Source organism: Cynocephalus volans, chromosome 1 (assembly GCF_027409185.1).
Source record: "Cynocephalus volans isolate mCynVol1 chromosome 1, mCynVol1.pri, whole genome shotgun sequence".
Classification (NCBI taxonomy): domain Eukaryota; kingdom Metazoa; phylum Chordata; class Mammalia; order Dermoptera; family Cynocephalidae; genus Cynocephalus; species Cynocephalus volans.
The window spans coordinates 113,686,650-113,706,912 of NC_084460.1; the positions used below are offsets into that span (position 1 = coordinate 113,686,650).

At 35.1% G+C, this 20,263-nt stretch overlaps 1 protein-coding gene across 2 annotated transcripts in view; it reads left to right on the plus strand.

Moving 5' to 3' along the window:
• The window catches only part of IL1RAP (interleukin 1 receptor accessory protein), a 120,464-nt gene that overhangs the window by 78,362 nt on the left and 21,839 nt on the right, over nt 1-20,263 (plus strand). For both annotated transcript variants that reach the window (XM_063107726.1, XM_063107735.1), the window contains exons 4-7: nt 1,605-1,791; nt 12,365-12,530; nt 15,836-15,907; nt 17,894-18,020. In XM_063107726.1, the coding sequence (XP_062963796.1) occupies nt 1,605-1,791; nt 12,365-12,530; nt 15,836-15,907; nt 17,894-18,020 (552 nt within the window). The remainder of the gene's footprint in view (nt 1-1,604; nt 1,792-12,364; nt 12,531-15,835; nt 15,908-17,893; nt 18,021-20,263) is intronic.

The window sequence follows — 20,263 nt, forward strand, 5'->3', positions numbered from 1 at the left end:
AATGGAAATTGTCTGGTAGGAGCAATACAAAGTTTCCCATTGCCCTGAGGTGATTCCTAAACTGAGAATGGCCTTCATTCATGTGAACCATGTGGAATCATGGGCCTGGATATCTATAAGGCCATAAAGTTGAATTCATCTTCCAATACTTTACTGTTTATATTCTTGCTAGAATATGGTTCAACTTTGGGAGTTGGAAAAGTCAGTTGAAACACTGTTTTTCACTTTTATTAAAACCAGAAAATATTTCTTTATATTAACTGGAATTTATCACCTATAGAATTCTTCTCCCATGTGGTAGATCTTTTGCTATTTGTAGGAAGAGATGCCCCCCTACCCTCGCCACCCTTCTAGTACTGTTACAGGTCATCTGTAAACACTCTGCCTCCCATCTTTGGGAATGCACACCCCAACTGTTCTATTGTATTTAGTCTTAATTCATGAGTCATTGAGTGTCTGCTATGTGTTTGGTAGATAGAAATGACAAAAATGTGTGGACAGTGAATGACTTATTATCCCATTACCCTAAAAAATAAGTTACTTTTATTTTTCTGTGTTTCCTTTCTCGTTTTCTTATATGTAGACACAAGTTTCATATTCATATTCATTCCATTCATTTAACAAATATTTATTCAGCCCCTAGTAAAACACCGTACTAGATGCAAGGAATATGATTAAAAATACATATGGTAATGTGGTACTTACATTTTACAGAGGATACAGATATCTGTAATATAATGATATAATTTTGAACTATGATAAATTTAATCAGGAAAATGTCCAAGGCGTTTAATGAATGGGAGTCCTAATTCAGGTATGGGGTGGGTAGAAACACAGAGAAGAGCTCCATGTGAACGATGGTTGGTGGAGGAAGAAGAGCCCTCCAGGCAGATGGAACAGCCTGTACACTCAACACAAATATAATTCTCCAGTCATCCTAAGAACTTATATGTGTTTATTTGTTTTTGCCCTTCATGCTTGATTATTTTTATAGGTTCTGACAGCACCATTGAATGGTTGTACCATAGTGTTCTTTATAATTTTTGTTGTTGTTAGATTTTCTATTGGTTTCAATGTTTTCTCTGCTGAGGTGATACTAGATGAACATTTTTGATTAGATGCTATTTTTCTATCCTCCCTTTTCCATACTTCTATCATGTGAAAAATTTGCAGACATAGGATCACTAGAGTAAAAGCTACGGTTTTTATTTTAATGATTCTGGAAATATATTTCTTTTCCAAAGATTGTTTATACCATTATTACCTAATTATAAATATTTCATTCTTGCCTTTGTCTTACCAACACTGAATAATACTGAGAATTTTTTAAGTGTAAAATTCATACACACACAGACACTTTTAGGATTATATTTGAAAGTATACATATTTTAGTGCATTAATAGTAAACTGTTTCTGTTTTTTTTTCTATGATATCAATTGATATAGGAAATACTCCCATAACCCATTTAGTTCTTATATGACTTTACACATATAAATGAAGTCCCTATACATAGCATGGCTTCATTTATTTCATTTTAATGTGGTTGTTGTATTAAATCAAATGCAAATGAGACTACTGATTTACTGCATATTTCTCTTTTCAGGAACACCACATATTGCAGCAAAGTTGCATTTCCCCTGGAAGTTGTTCAAAAAGACAGCTGTTTCAATTCCCCCATGAAACTCCCAGTACATAGACTGTATATAGAATATGGTATTCAGAAGGTCACTTGTCCAAATGTAGATGGATATTTTCCTTCCAGTGTCAAACCAACCATCACTTGGTATATGGTAAGTAGACATTTTATTCTTTCTAAAACTGTATTTCTTATTTGCTAAGTTAAATGTAGAAACCTAGATTTTTCTCCCCAGATTTTCTTATTTCTTCCATAATAACTTTATAGAAATCTTTTACCACTTGCCCATTTTGTATCATTTTAAAGGAAGAGGTGCAGAGTGCTTTGTCTCAGCCCACCATTTCTAAAATCACATTCACTGAGATACAAGAACTACCTTGTTTCTGTTAAGTTCCTCTGAAACATATTTTATAAAATGTTGCCCACTTTACCTCACTGCTTAGTGAAGTCAGAAGCTGCTGATTCACCTGATGAATTTCCACTCCTTGATTATAGTCGCTATAGTATTTTATTTATGTGTGTTTTCTTATTTGCTTTAATATGTGCACAATGTCCATCTGTGGTCTCCTCCACATCTGAGGGATTTAGAAAGTGTTTAATCAGAAAATGAAAAGTGTTGGAAGGTGGCACTCTTGGCAACAGCATAGCTTTTGAATCTCTTCAAGTTTCCACCTACACCAAAGCCAAAAACCCATGGGTGGAATTTACAGTGAAACTCAGTAACAAGTTGTGCATAAGAACCATTTTCAATAAAGTGAAGGAGACAAACTAGCAGCAGCCTTAAGACCCGTATGGAATTAGTGTCTGTAGCAAAGAAAGCAGATGGAAATAATGCAGTGTCTGGCAGAACTAAGAACAAGAAAACCTCAAAAGGACCAACAGGTACTCACAGAGAAGTAGACAGGCCAATTTGAGAACAGCAGCTGAAACTGGGAGGGGTTTTGTTCTCTATCAAAAGGTGAGTGTAAGAGACCTTCTGAGATGGTTGGAGCAGTTCTAGCGCCTCAGAACTCTAGAAACTAACCAGCCACACTGAGGAGAAGCTGTTGAGAGTAGAATAAAATTAAACTGGGTCAGAAAAATATAGAGGAAGGAAAGAGAAGTCTTTACTAAAAATGGAGGAGGATAACAGAATCCGAACATCTCAAGACCAAGACACCATAGTTTTGAAGAGGGATTTCTGTGAAGTTAGAAAATCCTGCCATCTTCTAAAATTTAGAAAAAAATTAGTTTCACATAAACATGAGGACAAAAACAATCAAGGTAAAATTCCATTCAAAGTTACAAGAAAAAGAAGAGTAAGAAGAAGAATAATATCTCTACGGAAAAAGAAGGCATGTCAGGAAGACATAATCTACTATTTTAAAAGTGAGCCAAAAGACATTAAGAAAATGATACAAGATGTGAAAGAACAACATAAATAAGTAATAATTAGAAAAGCCCAGAAATTATATAGCTCACTAAAAAATTAGAAAATAAATCATTTCAGAAATGAAGCTAAACTGAGAAACATAACAGTAAAACAAATGAAAAAAAAATCACAATAGATAATACTTTAAGACTAATAGAGAAAGGGAAAAAATTTCAAATATTAAAAACAAATTATGAATAAAATAAGAAGGTTAGAATGGATATACTAATCAGATAAAGTAGACTTAAAGACAATGAGTATTACCAGTGATAAAGAGGATGTTTCATGATAATAAAAGGGTAACTTCATCAGGAAGACATAAAAACAATAAAGATAAATGTCCCTAATAACAATGCTTCAAAATACATGAAGCAAAAGTTGACAAAACTCAAGGGAGAAATAGACAATTTCATAGTCATAGTGGAAAAATTTTAATTCCATCTCTGTTTAAGTTATTAATGAAATAAGAGTCAAAGATGAACAATTTGAACTTCAAAAGAGATAATATTTGCAATGGTTTGAATCCTGTGAAGTAAGTTTAAATTTGTAAGTTCATAATAATATTTCAAAAAATTTAACTAGGTACTTTTTTTTTATTTTATCAATAAACAATGTAGTTGATTTTTCTGCCCCTTTACCATTCCTTCCTCCCCCTCCTAGTCCCCCCTCCAACCCATCAACATCGTATCTGTTCACTTGTCTTAACAAGTTCAAGGAATTGTGATTGTTTTGTCTTCTTCCCCGCCCCCCCCCATTTGTTTGTGTATTTATTTATTTATTTTTAGCTTCCACAAATAAGTGAGAACATGTGGTATTTCTCTTTCTGTGCCTGACTTATTTCACTTAATATAATTTTTTCTAAGTCCATCCATGTTGCTGCAAATGGTAGTATTTCATTCTTTTTTATAGCAGAGTAGAATTCCATTCTGTAGATATACCACATTTTGCAGTTGGAGAAGATAAGGAAATAAAGGACATCCAGAATGAAAAAGATGAAGTCAAACTGTCCCTGTTTGCAGATGGCATGATCCTATATATAGAACAGCCTAAAGCCTCTACAAAAAAACTCTTAGAGTTGATAAATGATTTCAGCAAAGTTGCAGGATACAAAATCAACACACAAAAATCAGTAGTAGCATTGCTATACCCCAACAGTGAACATGCAGAAAAAGAAATCAAGAAAGCTAGCCCATTTACAATAGCCACCAAAAAAATAAAATACTTAGGAGTAAAGTTAACCAAGGATATGAAAAATCTCCATAATGAGAACTACAAACCACTGTTGAGAGAAATTAAATAGGACACAAGAATGTGGAAAGATATCCCATGCTCTTGGATTGGAAGAATTAACATTGTGAAAATGTCCATACTACCCAAAGTGATCTAAAGATTCAGTGCAATCCCCACCAAAATTTCAATGACATTTTTCTTTGAAATGGAAAAAACTATCCTAACATTTGTATGGAATAACAAAAGACCATGAGTAGCCAAAGCAATTCTGAGCAAAAAAAGTAAAGCTGGAGGCATAACTAGTTACATTTTGATGATGATAGGAAACCAGTTTATTATCTCAAAAACTGATAAAGGGCATTAGTCAGGTATTCATTCTGGTTTTCCTAGAAGAATGTATCATTGGGTAATAAAATAGTGCAAAGAAGTATGTATTTATAAAAGTATTCCTACTAATAAATGAAAGAGAAATGATACGGTTAGAATATTATTATTTTGCAACCCTCAATGAATTAATAAATCAAAGCATTAAGCACAAATGACTGCTAACATAACAAGATAAGAAACCACCAGACATGTTCCTTCTGATGAAAGAAAACAGTATTACCTATAACTTGCCAACTGAATTAAACCTAAGTTTGATCAAGCCTTTGTATCCTGCTGCCATTTTGGGAACTTAGGAATATATTGAACTGCACCATGAATTTTCAATCAGCACAATCCAGACTGTGTGAAACTCTATAGTCCAGATGTGCTGGGTCCTTCAACAGATAAATTTTAAGAAAAAGAAAGGCATGGAGTGGGTATGTATAGATGAAAATATAAATATAAAACATTTTAAAAGTGGATGAGACTATAGCATCTAAGTATGCGCACACACAGGTAATAGAATTATAAGTGAAACCAATGAAGTGATTTCACTGTGAAAGTATTGATAGTGAGTAGTGAAGGAGTCATAAAGGAGGTGTGATTGATGTGGGGCATGTGGAAGGCTTTCAAATGTGACTGGCAATGTACTATTCCTGGAACTGTCTGGTAGTTACACAGGTGTTTGCTTTGTAATAATTCGTTAACTCATACATATGCTTTGAGTGGTTTTTTTGGTATAAGTTTTATTTTATAATAAAATGACTCAGAGAGAGGGAGAGAGGGAAGGAGTTGCAGGAGGGAGAGAGAGAGAGAGACAGATTTAAGAGATATAACAACCGATTGCAATGTATGGACCTTAGTTGGATCCTGTTTCATTCAAATAAACTATAAAACAAATTAAGGGAAAATCAGGGGATTCTGAACATAGACATAATACTGATGATATCAATGAATAGTTACTCTTTAAACTTGATAATGGTACTATAGTTATGCTTGCAGAAGTCTTATCATTTAGAGATATACACAAAGACATTTGCAAATAAAATGGTGTGATGTCTGTGATTTTTCTCAAAATAACCTTGGGGTGAAGTGAGTGAATATAGATGAAACAAGACATAGCCTGAGCTGACCCTTGTTGAGGCTAGTAAGGGCACAAGGGCTCATGTATGTTCTCTCTGTGATTGCAATTTTCCATAGTAAAAAGCATAAAAGATGATTAATAGAATAATATTACAAATTTACATCAATAATTTTATGTCAATAAGTGTAATATGTCTTCCAGTTAAAGAAAGTATGTGTTTATTCATTTACCTTACAATCAAGATCTCTATCCTCTAATGTTATTTACTTTTTTAAGTTACATTTCCATACACATTCTATCATTTTCTCTCCTTTTCCCTCATGCATTCCCTCTGCCTGGAATGCTCTTCTTCATTTAGAACAGATCAAATTCCACCACCTTAATGAATTGTTCCTTGTTCTCTCCAGCTAGAAATCATTTTTTCCCTCATATATGCCAATAGCTATTTATTTATGCCTGTTTCAATGTTACTTTTTACTACTTTTATTTGTTTATAGTCATTCATTCATGTATACATTCAACATATACTAGTTGAAGATCACTTGTGTTCAATGCAATATGCCAGGGCTTTTGGGGAACATAGTGATGAACAAAGCATATGCCCGGCTCTGTGTAGTCTAAGAGGAGTTTACAATTTAACACAGATAAGTTCATAAACAAGAAGAATTCCTATTCTGATCAAAAAGTAGAATTCTAAGTTCCACAAGAGAAATTACTATTGGTTTTAAGAAGAGAGAGAGATTTATATGCATGTACCCTTTGAGACTGTTTCTTGAGGGCAAAGTGATGCCATAACTGTCTCTGTATGTCCAATGATTTTCAATTTTCTGGTTTTCCTTACTGGATGAATGGTAGTTCAGTTAATCAAGGTATAAAATATCAGAAGAAAGAGCAGGTTGGAGAGTAACAGATTTAGGTGATGTGTTAAGTTAGAGGTGTCTGTGAGACATCTAGGAGGAAGGTGGCAGTGACTATCAGGTAGTGGTTGCATGTTATAGGAGTCTAGTGCATAGGAGAAAAATCAAAGCTGGAGACAGAGAATTGAATGCATCTATGTGTTGAAGCCTTTAAGAACATTAAATTAAGTGAGAAGAGAAGTAGACTAAGGTCAAACTCTGGAAAAACTATTCATAGGGTGAATGGAGGTATAACATCTGGGAAGGAGATTGAGAAAAAAACTCACAGCTGTAAAACCATTGCCATGGCCGAAATTCAACCATGTGCAGGTGATGAAAAAGGACAACCAGCCATATTTTCTATTCTCTGATTATAAAAAGGTCGCTATTGATGTGTGGTATGCTGCGTTTTATTCTCTATCATTGACTGACAACTTTGAACACATATTATGTAGGGGCTGGACTGTGAGATTTAGAGAAACCTGTGGATAGAAGGCCCTAGGAAATCAGAACTGAAGAGTTTTGCCAACTTGGGAACAAAATCAAAGTTCTTGGTAGCTGCACTCTCCTGTAGTTGTATGGCAGTGCTAACGTTGCTTTCTATTTTCTACCTTCTACATTCATCCCAAAACATCCACCTGGGTATCTTGACCCCCAAGTTACCTATAGCAGTTCTTTTTAGTCATTAACAACTGAAGTTCCTACCTTGACATGGTTGGAATTATGTCTTAGTTATACAAATAAGTCTATGAGGGTTAAAAGATTAATTATAATCAGTTCCAGCAAATTTGCTTTCCTGTTATCTGCAAGATGAAAGCTGCTGAATTGAAAAGAAGAAGAAATTCACATTTCTTACATTTTACTAGTACAAGGCAGTGTACTAAGTACTTTACACATTATCATGTGTAATATTCATCACAACTCTGCAGGGTAGATAGAATCTTTTAACAGATTAGGAACTGGAGGCTCAGAGGGGTACACAGTAGCAGATAATATTTATTCGGCACAGGGATTGCTCCAAATGCTTTACTTCACTTAGTTCTCTCAACATCCTTATGAAGTAGGCTCTCTTTTTCCCCATTTTACAGTTGAGGAAACAGAGTGGTTTTCCCAAGGCCTTAGGGCTAGGAGGCGAGATTCAACCCTATGCATTTTGGGTCAAGAACCCAGACTTTTACATCATCTTAATTTACTCAAAACAATCTAGCTGCTAATGGGAGAGTCCGGGATTTCAGGCCAGTTCTGTGTGGTTCCAAAACCTGAACTCTCCAGAACTGATAAGGAGAGCGTGGTCCAGTCTTCACTTTTGGAGCTTAGGGCACTTTGAAGGGCAGAGCAATGTTTGGACACATATTGAGCTGTGGCCTAAACTGTGAGATTTAGGGAAACTGGTGGAATTGAAGGCATTGGGAAATCAGAGTCTCAGGCAAACAGATTAGAGGGGACAGAACACCAAATATTTATATTTCAGAATTACAGAAGGAATGGGGCAGATTTGGATTTTCCTCCTTTGTATGCCTTTTCTCCCTCTCTCCTCTTTTCTGCATGGCAGGATTTTCTTAGTTCAGGAAACAGAATTCACAGTTCTCTAATTCAATAGCCCTGTGAGTTAAATTGATGTTCAGTAAATATTTGTTGAATATGCCAGGATTTATAACTAGCCTGGAAAGTAAACCATGGTTTGTAAGTAATTTACTGAATTTCAAGTAGCTGGTTTATTAAAGAACTTCTGGAACACAATATGTGTATAAATTGGAGACAGCCTGTTTATTCATATAGAGACCTCCAAATACAGAGAAGTAAAGACACAGGTAAGTATGATCCTGTTGTTGTTGTTTTTATTACTATTACTATTAGATTTATTTAGAGACCTGAACTTTGAAATATAGCAGTCCATCCTAACTTTAATATTACTGGATTAATTCTTTTCCTCGGCTGGATATTTGAAATTTTATTTTCTGAAGACAGTTATAAGAGCAAAGGCAATTTCTCCTTCTCACTGAGAATTGGAGGAACCACTTTATTGTATATTTTGGATATTATATTTATGGCAGCTGCTGAAATACTCCCACCTGCTATTTAGCAGAATGGATATCATCACAGAAATCAATTTGCAAAAATATGGTTGTCCTTGTACCCATTGTGACCAACAAAATTTGTATATTACTTCCACTTCTAATTTTTAGTGTGAAATTAACCAGAATTGGTGAAATATTGTTTATAGATCTCTCTCAGAAAATAGGAAGATCTTTGCTTTTTTTGACAAAGTGCCATCAGAAAAGAACATTTCTGAAAAAGTGCCAGGCTTGGCCTTCTTGTTGGCATAGTACATATTATTGGGAATTTAGCCCAAGGTCTGTATAACAGACTTTATTTTTAAAATGCTTGCTTCAATTTGATGTGAAAACTTAGGTTGGTTCTCTCTTTCCTTTCCTTACACTCCTTATATAGTGATTTTTAACCTTTCATATGAAGGGAATGTGTATCATATTTTCTTTCAGGACTATACACATATAATTCCATATATGCGTGTACATACAACATTTTGCATACAGTTTTAGGGCCTCTGCAGACCCAAGATTCATCATTTAACCCTAAAGCCAAATTCAAATAGCTGTAAAGCTTTGAGGCTGAATTAGGCCATATGATCACACAGTCTGTGCATTGTTAACACAGGGCCTGGCACATAGGAGGGACTTTGTATTTTTTGTGTAAGCATTGGATGAATTAGTTCTGCTCATGGGAAATGACTAATTTATAGAACTCATGTGAGACTTCATGACAAAGTGTAATATATTTTATACCTACTTAATCTTGGGTGCAAAAACTTTGTAGATATTCCCAACTGTTCTGACCTTATACCTCAACTAAACTCATTGTATTCTTTCTCCCCTTTCCCTCCACCTCCTACATCCTACCACCCTATGTCTTATATTCCATATATTTATCATCACTTACATTCTCCATGAGCTCTTAACTCCATGTCTTATGCCTTTGCTTCTCTCATTCATATTTTTGATCATGCAACACAAATGTTTAGAGTATTTACCATGTGCCACATATTGAGCAGGTTACCAGCCATGAGTGCAGATATAGCACTCTTTCACCCCTCACCCGCCACTAGAGAAGGAGCTCCACATAAAAGCAGAACATTATAATAAAGTTATTTGAGTACTAACAAGGAGGAAAAAATGCAATTAGAGTGCAGATGAGTTCACACTTTTTCCTATGCCTGGAGTGTTGTCTCTTCCTTCCTCCCCAATAGCTGTTAGTATTATACTTATATTTTAAGATTCAGTCCAAATCTTTCTTTACCATTATATTTTTAAAAACATTTTCTATTTTTCATGTCTCTGTTTAAATTCCTGGCACTAAAAAAAAAAAAAAAAAGTGTTTTCTGTGTTATCTTCTTTCTATATTCCCTTCACTGATATCCCAATATGCCTTTCATTGTGTTTTTGCAATCCTCTGCTAGACTGTGAAAACCGATAGGTAAGGAACTGTGTCTTTTCTACTTTTTTGCCTTCGCACAGTTCTTTACGCATTGTAGGTGTATTGAATGGAAACACTTGTCCTAACTTCCTCATGACATTCCTCCACCCACTCCCTTCACCTCCCCGAGATTCATTTCCGCTCCAGGATCTCAAAGTCATTTCTTGTGCTGTTCTTTAACTATGTGTTGTGGTCAGTTGCCACAGCAACCATTGCATAGTTGAAAAGTGGCTCTTCTATTTAACTTCTCTCTTTTGAATTCAGAAAGAGGAACTGATGGGTAAACTAGGATTGTTTGTCTTCTAGTCAGACAAGTATTTGCTTTATTGTGGAAATGCACTTACTGTTAACTCATTTCTTATGTTTGGAAACATGTTTTCTGTTCTTTGGGTATCCAAGTCTTTCTTCATAGCTGTTTTCTTATGGATTCCAAATGGTTTTGAATTCATTATAAAATTTTGCAGAATTTATTTTCAGGAATCATTTGTTATGTTTGAAAATATCCTGTGTGTCTCAGGTGCATGTGCTGAAGGGTTCAGAAATGGAGCTGCTTATAAGAAAAAGACAGAGCTAACCAGACACTATAGGTTAAAGTTAATGGACATTTATAGTTCAACAGTGCCCTGAAAGTACCCCAACACACATGTACATACTAAGAATGTAATATATTTCCTTTTATGAAATATTATAGTTCTAATAACTTTGAAACTGCTATAAAAAGTTTCTTTCAGCACATTCTTTAAAAATGCTGTTAACAATTTCAGTAATAATAGTTGACTTCTCATCCTAAAAAGTATGTTTTTCCAGCTTATCATTGTTTGCAGTAATTAGCCTGATTTAAGTGACAGAGCCACATCACACTATTAACACTGGAGCTGGCTCCAGGTGTGGCACAGGTGCAGGGTTACCATATAGGATGAGGAAAATAAGTGGGATTAAAAGCAAAGGGCTTCCAGACAAGTAGATCTAGGCTCATATTGCAGCTTTGACACTGCCCGGTGCTGTGACATTGACAGTTTTTGAATTTTTCTAGCCTTTGATTCCTCATCTGTAAGATGGGAACAAAAGCATAACAAATGTTAATATGTGTTCGTATCAGCTTCCTTTTGATTATTTTTTCCGTGAAACAAAAGTTCAGTGTTGTTCTTAAAATCATATTTCCTGTCACAAAGAATTACAAAATGTGCCTTTCGGTGTAACTGTCATATTTCAAAACACATGCTCCAGGAATTGAAGTAAGAAAACTTTAAGTATATAAGAGTTAAAGATAATTATGTAAATACAAGAACTTGAAAGTACAGCCAATGCTAGACTCAGAATTTTAAATATCCAAAGGGCCTTGGAGATAACCTAATCCTTTTTGTAATTGATGAATTATTGATGTTCTAAAAAAAAACAAAAAGTTTTTCTAAAAGTAAAATGTTCATATATTTTGTCACAAATAATGTATTGATTTTTTTCTCTGAGATAAGAAAAAAAAATATGAAAAATATAGCCAATGAGTGAGGCTGAGAGATCCAAAACAGGATTCTACTTACGTTGAATGAGATGGTCCAATCTCACAATTTAAAAATCAGCAAAGTTATATGAAAATATGAGTTGGGGGAGAACTAAACTCTTAGGTCTTGATAAGGTTCGTAAGAAATCTTTTAATTTTAGATTCTGTACTCTGTAATACTCAATTGTAAAAAATGGGATAAAGTAGAAGAAAAACACAAAAATGTTTGGAAATGACTGATATAGCCATTCTACAGGATGATCAAAAATGCCAAAATCAGACATCTAAATCAGGGCCTGCTTCATCAGATAGATTGACTGGACTCCTGAATTAATTTAATCAGTGAAGAAATGTAGGAAAAGAAAACTATAATTGTTTTTGTTTTTTTAAATAGCAGGGCTTACAGTTGCTCAAGTTTCCTTAGCCATTATTTCAGAACTTGAAACTTGCTTCACTATCAACATGGGATTGCTGGAATTTGAATAACAGATTCTGAGACAGGGGACCGGTGCTTTTAAAGTCTTATCTCAGTTTAGGATTTTAATTTATCTTTTGCAGAAAAGAAAATGACATTTATTTCGTTTATTCTTTGCAGAAACATTGTCAAGTACTTGACCTAAATAGTTTTGTAAAACACGCAACATAAATATTTGGATGTTCTGTGCAAAACTAGATGTGAGTACACACGTGTTTGTTTATTTACTATGCATGTATCTAAAGAGCAAACATCTTTTCTTTTACTTCTTCTAGGGCTGTCATAAAGTACAGAATTTTAACAATGTAATACCTGAAGGCATTAACTTGAGTTTTCTCATTGCCTTAATTTCAAATAACGGAAATTACACATGTGTTGTTACCTATCCAGAAAATGGACGTACTTTCCACCTCACCAGGACTCTGACTGTAAAGGTGGTAGGTAAGCATGATTTGCATTAAGCACAAAAAAAAAAAAAAAAAAAAAAAAAAACATAACAGTCTGATTCTGGCTCTTAATCATTTATTACACACAATTATGTAAACTCTATAAGAAAAGAGACAGGTTTTTTTGTTCTCTGCACTATCCCCAGAGCCTTCAGCAATTCCATGTACACAGTGAGCTTTCAATGATTATTGGTCAACTGAATCCATATGTGAATGAATTAAGTAAATGCAGTTTGGAGAGTGAAAAGACTAGGAGACAGATCTGTGTTCTAATTATATCACTGACACTTATTAGCAATATGACTTTGATCAAGGTCTCAGTCTTTTTATCTGTACTCTGGGACTAAGAAGACCTAACCTTCAGGATAATTGATAATATTAGAAATAGTATACATATTGTACTATTGCAGTTGCAGGCAAGCGGTAGAAGCTCTATAAATTGTAGTTAATATTATTATCAAAAAGTGTTTTATTTGGATTAAGTAAACTATTTTTCTAGGTACTGAAACTGCTATAGCTATTGCTGAAGGTATTTGCTGGTAGTGTTCAACCATTGTTTGGCACTGAGAGAATAGGGGGTGAGAAGCTTGGGAAACAGGAAGGGCAATGCCCAGCTGCCCACACAGACTCCTGGCAAATCCAGAAATCAGGAGAACCAGTGTCAAGATACCTGGCTTTTAGCAGCTAGCCTTAATATAACTATGTTAAAAATTAGAGCATATATGAGTGTTATTTTGCCATAACCCAGCTTTTAATAGATAGAAACATTGAGGCCCCACAATAGGAAGCAACTTGTTTCAAGACACTCCCTGAGTTAGTACTAGAAGTAATTCTAAATCCCAGGTCTACTAGTCTGGCACCAGATTCTATGTAAATTTCAAACAACAACAAAAAAAGGCTTTAACATAGTGCAAATGAAGTTCAGATCAAACAATTTTGTAGTCACTTCTCTTTTTCTGCTTAGTTTCTGAATTATGCTGAGTTGGGGATTAATTCAGGAGGGGAAAAAAAACCTCTAAATTTAGAACCTAACATGAGTAGATTTTAGAAGTCAAGTGGATAATCTAAATTTATATTCTTCTTTAGCAGTTGTTTCTAATATATAAACTTAAGCATATCCATTTTCGGAAAGTTGGGTACAGGCATGCTTGGTCACCCTGTTTTATAGATATATAAATGTTGACAGATACAGATGGGGGAGGAGATTCTTACCCAACTTTCAAGCAATACAGGTTTGTTTTTTAAAGCTGCAAAGTATTGAATATTATGTACCTCTAGTGGATGCTTTAATATATATTACACAATTCATTCCTCATACCTAAAATGTGAGGTGAGTTTCATTTGTCCTTATCCTAGAATTAAGGAAAATTAGCTTCGCAAAGTTTATATAAAACCTTAGGTTCATATGGTTCATATGTGACCAAGCGAGGATTAGAACCTAGTTATTAAATACTCTTTAACACTACATGAAAAAGCCCCCTGTAAGGTATTTTTCTTTCAATTTAGGTCTATCGAATGTTATAAAAAGCCAGCAATCCCATGAATGAACATTCATCTGATAAGTAGACATCAAGTAGACTTATGTGCTAACCTTAAAATTGTGATTTTGAATTTTTCATGTGTTTATTCATTAATTTAACATTTATTTAACCATGTTCCATACTAGACACTCTGGGCAAGTTAAAGACAAATATCTAGAGAAGAAATAATCAATTACGACATTAAAGCAATTAATCATATTGTAGTATAAGAAGTCTCTCTCATGTTGGCTTTAGAAAGCAAGAACACTGGTTAAACAACCTATCCTGAAACATGGAGGACACTCAATATGTTTTGTTCATTTTTTTGTAAAGGAAAAACTGTTTTTCTATGCTCACAACACTTTTGTCACCAAACGTGTGGGTTTTCGTGCCAAGCAAATCTCCAGTTCTCTGAGGAGACTAACTGCAGTTCTACAGTTTTATTCAATTTCACACTAACTACCCTGAGTTAGCACAGACCGCACAGGTTAAGTGCTCAGTCCCACGCGACTGCCCTGCCCCCCACTTCAGATGCTAATCACAAGCAGTGAGTCCCCAGGGTACCCACACTTCTGTCCAGCTTGGCTACAAATTGAGGGTTTTTACAACCTCCTCCTCAGGTTTGATAATTTTCTATAAAGGCTCACAAAACTCGGGGAAACATTTTACTTACATTTACTGGCTTATTATAAAGGATATTACAAAGGATTCAAATGAATAGCCAGATGAAGCAGTATGTAGAGTGAGGTCTGGAAGGGACCTGAGTTCAGGAGCTTTTGTTCCTGTAGAGTTGGGGTGTTCCACACTCCTGGCCTGGGGATGTGTTCACCAATCTGGAAGCTCTCTGAACCCTGTCGTTTATGGTTTTTATGAGGGTTCCATTACATAGGCTCAGTTGATTAAATCATTGGCCATTAGTGATCAACTCTCCCTAACCCTTTCCTCCTTCCCAAGGATTGGAGGTAGGACTGAACATTCCAAGCCTTCAACTATGCCTTGGTCTTTCTGGTGACTAGACCTCATTCTGAAGCTATCTAGAGACTCCATCCACCAATCTATCATATTAGTATACAAAAGATATTCTTATCACTGCAGAGATCTCAAGGCTCTTAGAAGCTCTTGTGTCAGGAACCAGGGACTAAGACCAAATGTTATAACAAAAGATGTTTCTATTGCCCCTATCACTGAGGAAATTCCAAGAGTTTTAGAGCTCTGTATCAGGAATGTGGAGCAGACCCAAATATATACAGTCATGCTTTGCTTAATGATGGAGATACATTCTGAGAAATGTGTCTTTAGGCAGTTTCATTGTGCTAAGATCACAGAGTGTATTCATACAAACCTTGGTGGTATAGCCTACTGCACACCTAGGCTATATGATATCGTCTATTGCTCCTAGCCAGCATCACCACAAACACATGAGTAATGTGTTGCACTATGAGGTTATGACAGCTAAGATGTCACTAGGTAACAGGAATTTTTCAGCTCCATTATAATCTTATGGGGCCACCATCATATATGTGGTCTGTGGTTGACCAAAACGTTATGTGGCATATGACCATATTTCTTATTATGTCACACTTTGTTTGCTTGTTTTAAATGAATGAAGTGTAGTATTCGGGTATATATTGGACTGTGGTTCTTCTCGAGAAGAGTTGACAGACTCTGCCAGGAAGTTGGGCAAGGCTTCATAGAAGAGTAGATTTTTTAAATGGGTTAGTAGAAATAAAAGCTATATGATTTAACATCACTTCCTTTTTTTATTTCTTCCCCATGACAGGCTCTCCAAATGATGCAGCGCCCCCCAACATCTATTCACCCAATGATCACGTGGTCTATGAGAAAGAACCTGGTAATTACAACTGTGCCTTTGAATTTCAGAGTCTCTTAATTACAAGGAATAACATGTCATTTAAGTTAGTGCAAGAGGATAGAGGACTACTATAAAGAAATGTATGGATTGAAACTGAAATGTCGTCAGAAACCAATGCAACTCTAGAGATCAGCTACTTCATCGATCTCATGGGCAGCTCAGGGATTCTCTTCTCTCTCCCATCTGCTCCATTCTTCCTCTACTAGCAGTCTTCCTCTGCTGACTATGATTTCTATGTAATGCAAACTTTAGCTTACATGGGGCTTTGGTTTGCCAAACCTGAAATATGGGCACAAGAAATCTCTGAAGCTTCTGCTCCACTATGAAAGGGTGGAGCTTAGAAGCAGGAATGTGAATAAAATAGGTAACAACTGATAGCTAGTACACTTGTGTTTACAACACTGTGGAATGTTTACTGTGGCTCTCTGGGTCTCCTTTTAGTTTTCATAATTTTTCATTCTAGACAAAAATTCATAACTGACCAAATAAGCCATAATTTGTTGTTCTGACTCAAAGCCTCCCATAGTTAAGTGAATACAAAAGAAAATTTTAACATTTTCTGTATTGTATCTTTTACAATAAATTCACTTTGAACTCAATAAGAGGTATAAAAGAGGTATTTAAAGAGGTTTAAAATATGCAAAAGATAACTGAGGCAGTGGTCCACATAGGTAGAGAACAATACCAAAAAAAATTTGAGATAAGTTTGCAAATATGATTTGCCTTTAAAAAAATAGAGAACACACTGAGAGGTCTGCCAATCTCAGAATTTTAGGTTTCCTAGAATTAGCAGTGGCTTTATATAGTAATATGAACATTCTTCCTGCTGTCAGGGTAAACCCTTATTAATTACATAAATATCTTTTATCTACCAGTCATATTATGCTTAAAAAATATTCCCAAATTTATGTTCACTTTATCTTTCTTAATGATATAGAAAACTAAAGGGAGAAGACTTAAAAAGCATTCATTGGAAAGGAGGATAGAGTATGACCACTCAGTCAGATAAACCTAAGTTCAAATTAGGGTGTCGATGGAATTTATCATCTAAACCCAGACACTCTGGGAGTGAAAGCAGTCGATATTAATAACTAACCAGGAAAGCAGGCATAAAACAGAACCGTTCTAGGCAAACTGGGATGGGAGGTTAGTTTAGGTCAGATCCTGGCCTGCCACTTATTAACAGTTTGACCTAGAAATATCATTTAATATCTTTAAACTTAAATTTTTGCATCTGTAAAACATGAATTTAAAAGATACCTCATAGTGTTTTGTTAAGACTAAGACTGTTAATAGGCATGAATATTTAGCATAATAACTTGTACAAAGTTCTCAGTGAATATGCTCCTGCTGCTACTGCTGTTATTATTATTCTTATTTTCTGCCTAGGGATCTTCCTAACTTCATGTTCTCTCTCAGATGGATAGCATAAACTTTTCTACTTATAACTCTTCTTTAAATTTATTGAATGTATTTGTTGAACAGCTTGTGCATTTCAAGACAGGGCCTCCTTCGCCAGTTCTGTCAGTGATGGTATTGCCCCATCTTCCCTGAGCCAAGGACCAAAGATCTGGAGAACCTTTCCTTAGTCACCACCTTTTGTTTCTAAAGGAAGTAACGAAGCAGAGGAGAAGTCAGTGGTGGTTTAGGGCTAAAAAGGATGTCATCAGAGGCCTTTTTAACAAATGTTGTCATTTTAGAACATGTTTAGATTGTATTAAAAATGGTCCTTCTGGAAATTTTATATAAAGTTGATGGCCTTCTTTGTTTGTTTGTTTTGGAATAAAGGATTGTACATTACCTTATGTTAGTCCACTGGAGAATTAATCATAAGTAAGGTTTTTGGTATATGTAACTTTTACAGCTTTTGATTAACCATAGGGTAGAACCAATTAGCTATGTGAAGATTACAAACTGATGGGTTGATGTCATCTGCTGAATTTTTTTTTTTTTTTTTTTTTTTAGGAGAGGAGCTACTCATCCCCTGTAAAGTCTATTTTAGTTTCCTGATGGATTCTCGCAATGAAGTTTGGTGGACCATTGATGGAAAAAAGCCTGATGACATCACTGTTGATGTAACCATTAATGAAAGGTATCATGGGGACAGGCATGGTGGTGACTAACCTTTGTTCCTCAGTCCAATGCCCTCTGATGTATACTAGTCAATAGAAATAAAAACTCACTCTCATTTGTGCTTACCATTAACAAAAATCAACAATATTTTCAAATCTTTAGCGGTTGCATCCCAAAGCCAAATTATTGGACTTGAAATCCAAGGACAAGATACTGCCCGATGACCATTAAAAAACTGAATTTTAATGTTTTGAGGTTGGGCATCTTCTTCGTCACAGCCTGTCCATAGGGCATGCATCCTGTTGTCTTAAGCCTAGGAAAATTCACACACATACAGTACCCACTTGGAAGTAGAATGCACATCCCACATGAATGAAAAGGCCACAGTGTAGAGTGAGGATACATGAAAGCCTGTCAGTGTAGTTGTGTTCTTCTCCTTCTCGGTCCTGGCATCTGGGACTACATATTTGTGCCTCAGATAATTATGTTTAGTGTCTTGTATTGCAATAAGCATGTATTTCCTATCTTTTTCCTCTTCTCTCAATTCACATAACATGTGTTACACTTATAATTCATAATTTTTTAAATATTGATTATATACATTGATGTTCTTTAAATTTTATTTTAAATGTGGATGGGTAGTAATTTATTTCACTCTTAAAAAAACAACCCAGGTTATTTTATTCCTAAATAAACCTATTTTTTAAGGGGCTTACTTAGCATAGAGGAAAGTATGGGTCTTTAAGGACAGAAAATTCTTCTGTAAATGAAGCATACTATTGCCAAAGAGTAATTGGTTCACTGTAGCAATTAATAAAAATTCGCAGCTAATCAGCTATATGACAAAGTAATTCCAAGACCTTAAGCTTTCTCATCTATGTGCAAATGCATCTTTAGCTACTTAAATTTCTAGAATTCAAAAGATCTATCTTTGCTAATAGTAAGCTCAAACTTTGTGCAGAAATTATAAAATGTCTCCTTTGCATCAGGTAATTAGTTGCTACCTAGGAAGATTTTGTAGGAGTAACAATGATAGAACAGACATTTTAATATAATGTGATAAATACAGTAACTGGAAAGCTTTGGATGTATGGGAGGATTTAATGGGGGTTTAATTAGTTTTAGGGGATTAAATAATAATTTTCAAGTGATATAGTACCCAAATCAAGATTTGAGGAGTGGGTAAAAATTAAGTAGATAAAGAAATAGAAGGAATATTCCGGATAAAAGGAATATCTAGAGGTTAGGAAAGCAGAACATATTCAAAGACACAAAAAGAGCTGAAACTGGAGTACTTTTTACAGAAGAAATTGATGAAAGATGTGGCTGGAAGTTGGGAGAGTCACTGGTCATTTCAGGAATTCTGAACAGTGTGCTTCCCATCGTCATAATAATAACGAATGAATAATAAGTAAAGTCATGTTGCTCCTCCCTGCTGCTTATGGCAACACGTATTCAGTGTTTATAGGAGAGCAGTGGAGTTAAGCGTAGGCTAAACTAATCAGAGTCCTTAACCAAATTCTCCTGACTGACGGTAAGCCTACTCAAAAGGAGAATGTACACAGCAGTCACCTGTAGGAGAGAGATTTTATTCCCCTTTGAGCAAAGTAGTTCAAGCGAGTTTTAAATCTTGATTACAGACCCAAAGCACTCACTGAGGTTAGATATATTTACTTTTGCAAAGTTTACTTGTTCCGAGCAGTTTTTTCTTTCTACATGTTATTATTAACCAGGGATTTCAGCATTTTGACCAAAATATTCTGTGTTCAGAATCCAGGATTTGTGAATCACTGAAATGCAGTTATGTCAGCTCTTCCTGTCAGATAATGAGAATAGACTGTATAAATATTTTATTAAGCATTGTTCTTATATTTAACATTCTGAGAGTATTAACATACTCAGAATTCTTGAGCAAATTATTATACGTAATTCACTGTGTAGGCATTACTACTCTTCTCTTTTACCAAAGAGGAACCCAATACATGGACAGATTAGTTACCTAGCCCAAAGTACACAGTCAAATGTGTACTAAATGACAAAACCTGGATGAAAACCCAAATGGGTGTGGCCCCAGAAGCTTCTCACTAAATCAATACAGCCTCCTGCTTCAGAAGTTTGAGCAAAGGAGACCTTTTTCTTTGGAAAGAGATCTGTAGTAAGAAACCAACACTGAGATTTGATCTAGACAATGGCATAGTGTGCAGTAGAAATGGTAAAAAGCAGTATCAGAATCTAGTATTCCCCTTTTGTAACTATTGCATT